Consider the following 3,970-nt stretch of genomic DNA (forward strand, 5'->3'; position numbering starts at 1 on the left):
CTTTTTCTTACGGATATTTGCCACACACACAACATACACAATTGTGGGGAAGCAAGGAGGGTTAATAGCGGAAGGGGGTTCTCGCGCACTGTCTCTCTTCCTCGCGGTGTGTGTGTGTGTGTGTGTGTGCATATTCCCTCTTAGAACTTTCTAGCAGGGGGTGCAAGGAAAGGGGAGTGGGAGTCAGCCGGTAGCGGAAGAGGTGGTGGTGGTGTTGGTTCCGTCGCTGCTTGGGTGGGAAGACAGCCGCGGCCGCCACAAGGGGCACGCAATACACGCTGAGAGCTGCGTTCAGCAAAGAAACACACAAGCAAGACAAATAGAAGGAAAGGCGAAGAGAAATAAACAAAGAAATAGGATAGACAGTGTGTGTGTGTGTGTGTGTTTTCGCAAATCAATGCCGCGTCACTACACCCCGAAGGAGGTTCGCGCGCACTGCTTTGAAGATGATGCGTTTGTCTCTGCCAACGGCAAGGTTCTAGACATCACTCCGCTTATTCAGCGGTACCAGGGCACCCGTTTTGCCAGCCTGGTGCAGCCACTTATTCGCGCTGCCGGCACCGACATCTCGCATTGGTTTGACAAGAAAACAATGGACCTGAAGACGTGCATTGACCCCGAGACGGGGTTTCGCACGTATGCGCAGCCGTTCGGTCGTTTTGCCCACATACCAACGGTTCTCCCGGATAGCAACATTGACCTTAGCTACGAGGTGCCATGGTGGAAGGACGAGCAGTACGTCATTGGCAACCTTACCTGCAAGACACGTAAGATACGTGTCATCAACACCCTCAATAGTGCTGAGCACACACTGGAGGTGTGCGCAGAGGAGACGCTTTTTGAGATTGTTACTACCCGCTACCTCGCATATAATGCACACGCCCTGAGCTACACCTGGCGTCGCCACGACCCGGATGGGCGCGACCTTGACATGAACAAGACGCTTGACGAAAATGGCGTCCTTGAGGAGTCCGAGGAGTTTGAGTCTCTAGGACTGAACGCGGATTTCTACATTCCTGCGTTGCACCTCTACTACGACGATGACCTAACGGAGGCGTAGCACCAGCGTGCATGCACAGAAGCCATTTCCTCCCTTTTCCCGCCCACAAAGAGCAAAATTGATAAGGGAGGAAAGAGCCTCCCAAAGACCAAATTGAAATCGCAGAAACACGTGGAGTGAATGGGCAGAAAATACTAAAAGCGTCTCAAGCTTTTTTATTATTGTTTTGTAATTTGATGTATAGAAATTACTGATGTACTTTGGTTTTGTTTGTTTTTTTGTTGTTGTTGCTTGATGTGAGCTGCGATGGCAGCAGCGATAGTCGCAGCAAGGGAGAAGACGCAGTGGAGGAGTGTGTGAGGGAGATAGCGAGGGGTCGTTGCATTTCCCTCATCGGCTACTCTCATTGTGGTGAGCGAGCTAATTTGGCATATATATATTTTTCGTCAGGTTTTTTAAAATATATGTGGGATGCATCGCTCTGCTCTTTCTTCCCTTCTGCTTTGTTGCGCTTTGCCGTCTCCCGGTCGCAGTAGTGCCCAGATCTGAGTGAGAGGATCTAGTGAGCAATCAAAGGAGATGATGCGTGCGACACTGCAGGCCTTCATGCGCTCTGGTGGGTTTTTTGGGACTCCCCGGGGTCTTTGCCCCATCCTCCAAGCCGCCTATATAAAGGCGCAGGCGGTGTGGAGTTTGGATTTTGAAGGGTCCCCAACTACGCAGCAACTCACGTTTCACCAAAGAAAGTTTCCGTCTGTGCCAATGTTTCAAGTGCTGAATTTTGACGGAAGCGTTGACAACCCAAATGACGAACCAGAGGTGCCCAAGGAGACGTTGATCAAAATGATGGAGGCAATGTTGCGTCAGGAAACTCTTGATAGTATTCTCATGGAGGCGCAGCGCCAGGGGCGTATTTCATTTTACTTGACAAGCATGGGAGAGGAGGCATCTATTGTAGGGACTACTGCAGCCCTGCATGGCGTTGACAATTTATTCCTGCAGTATAGAGAGGCAGCAGCTCTTACCTACCGTGGCTACACAATTCAAGAGATTGTGGCGCAGTGCATGGGGAACATCGAGAATGACCTTAAAGGCCGGCAAATGCCTATTCACTATGGATCACAAAAGCTAAATGTTCACATGGTTGGCTCTGCGCTAGCGACACAAATTCCACATGCGGCTGGTGCTGGATATGCATTTCGCCTTGAAGGCGAACATGAGAAGGATCCTAACAAGAAGCGCATTGCCGCAGTCTTTTTTGGCGACGGTGCCTCCAGTGAGGGAGATTTTCACGCCGGAGTGAACTTTGCGTCCACAGTGGGGTCTCATACTCTTTTTCTTGCCCGCAACAATGGCTTCGCCATCTCCACCCCGACGTCTTCACAGTATGCTGGCGATGGTATTTTTGCCCGGGGCCTCGCATATGGCATTCCCACCACCCGCGTAGATGGACATGATATTTTGGCGGTATATCGGGCGGTGCAGCAAGCCCGTGAAATAATTTGCACGACAAACCAGCCTGTTCTTGTGGAGGCTATATTGTATCGTGCCTCCCACCACTCTTCTTCGGATGACAGTACATGTTACCGCCCCCGGGAGGATATGGATGAGTTTGCGCGAGACTTTGCACCAATTCCTCGGTTTGAACGCTATTTGGTGAAAAAAGGGTTGTGGAGCCCCGAGCAGACGCAGCGTCTGACGCAGCAGGTGTGGAAGGAAACTCTTGACGAGCTGCACAGGCAGGAGAAATTGCCCAATTGGCCTGTAACCTCGATGCATGATGATGTCTACAAGGAGATCACACCAGAGCTGCAGCGGGCGCAAAAGGAACTGGAGGAACACTATGAACGGAACAAGCATGCATACAAAGTGTGAAGCGAGGTAACTTCACACACTTGCAAGAGTTGCAATAACAAATGAAGGGAGAGAAACGAAAGGAAGAGATGGTCCAATTGGAGGTTTTGGGGAATCAAACAGCCAAATACAAGGGGGAAATGTGTGTGTGTGTGTGTGTGTGTACTTGTTATTATAGTGAAGGTTTCTTGTGCGTGTTTGTTTATTATTTTCCTCACTTCTTTTGGTTTATAATTTTTGGGGTGGGGTAGGGTATTCGTTTTTTCTGTCTACTAGCGTGTGCATGTGGAGGGTCTTTGTCTCACTGAGGAGGGCCAGGAAGAGGAAGAAGTAATGAAGTGAGGGCAAGTTGCGCTGCTGAGGGCATGCGTTTTTTTTTTTCTTTTTTTGTTGTGGTTGTTCAGACTTCTGGAAATATTACCTAACCAGGTTGAGGCTTGTTGAATTGTTGTAGAGCGTCTTAATTTAACAAGGCTGTTTTTTTTTTTTTTACGCATGATTGTGTGTGTGTGTGTCATTGCAGTCCAACTCTCATAGCACTGCCGTTACTTCTTCCCCCTTTGCTTTGGGGGGATGGGTTCGTTTGGTTGCGGGAACCCCAAAGGCTGTCAACTAAGAAAGTTGACAGCGAGCCCACTCTTTGACGATTCAATACATTAGTCTCTGTATATGTGTTTGAGGGGATAAATTCCGTCCGAAGGGGTGGAGGAACTGTTGGGTGCAGGGATAAAAACTGTAATTCACTACTGTGGGGGTTGCCCTTTGTTTTTTTTTGTTTTTGTTGTTGTTGTTGTTGTTGTTGCTGTTGTTTTTTTTTTGTAGGAATCTAGTGGACAAGTCTGCAGCTGGGGGTATACTCCACGTATTTTGCTTGCTTCTCTTTTACCTTCTCTTTCTTAGCTTGTGGAGGGATGGAGGGGGAGAGGGGTACGCAGAGGCAGGAAAGAGGCTTTATTCGGTGGGTAGCAGTTGCAGGTGAAAGTGTGTGGCCAAGGGAGACATGAACTCGTTTGGTCACGAGGTGGGGGTGGGCTGCAAACGAGGTTGTGTGGTAAAATATAACGTTATATATGACGCTTTCTGTATATATATATATATATATATATATATATATAT

General features: G+C 48.7%; 2 protein-coding genes across 2 annotated transcripts, besides 7 other annotated features; both read left to right on the top strand.

Moving 5' to 3' along the window:
* Nucleotides 1–106: 106 nt before the first annotated feature.
* Nucleotides 107–129: a microsatellite.
* Nucleotides 130–365: 236 nt separating this feature from the next.
* Nucleotides 366–385: a microsatellite.
* Nucleotides 386–397: 12 nt separating this feature from the next.
* TraAM80_02710 (cytochrome b5 domain containing 1) lies at nucleotides 398–1,060 on the top strand (the record flags this gene model as incomplete). The annotated part of the gene is made up of 1 exon (XM_029379705.1): nucleotides 398–1,060. The coding sequence occupies one exon, from the start codon at nucleotides 398–400 to the stop codon at nucleotides 1,058–1,060; it is 663 nt and encodes a 220-aa protein (XP_029240423.1).
* A 200-nt stretch (nucleotides 1,061–1,260) lies between these two features.
* Nucleotides 1,261–1,298: a microsatellite.
* A 281-nt stretch (nucleotides 1,299–1,579) lies between these two features.
* On the top strand, nucleotides 1,580–2,875 carry TraAM80_02711 (2-oxoisovalerate dehydrogenase alpha subunit; the record flags this gene model as incomplete). Its single annotated transcript, XM_029379706.1, has 1 exon — nucleotides 1,580–2,875. The coding sequence occupies one exon, from the start codon at nucleotides 1,580–1,582 to the stop codon at nucleotides 2,873–2,875; it is 1,296 nt and encodes a 431-aa protein (XP_029240424.1).
* Nucleotides 2,876–2,995: 120 nt separating this feature from the next.
* Nucleotides 2,996–3,018: a microsatellite.
* A 206-nt stretch (nucleotides 3,019–3,224) lies between these two features.
* Nucleotides 3,225–3,246: a microsatellite.
* Nucleotides 3,247–3,626: 380 nt separating this feature from the next.
* Nucleotides 3,627–3,664: a microsatellite.
* A 273-nt stretch (nucleotides 3,665–3,937) lies between these two features.
* Nucleotides 3,938–3,970: a microsatellite.

This window comes from Trypanosoma rangeli, assembly GCF_003719475.1.
Source record: "Trypanosoma rangeli strain AM80 chromosome Unknown Tra_15.4_contig_00064, whole genome shotgun sequence".
Lineage (NCBI taxonomy): Eukaryota > Euglenozoa > Kinetoplastea > Trypanosomatida > Trypanosomatidae > Trypanosoma > Trypanosoma rangeli.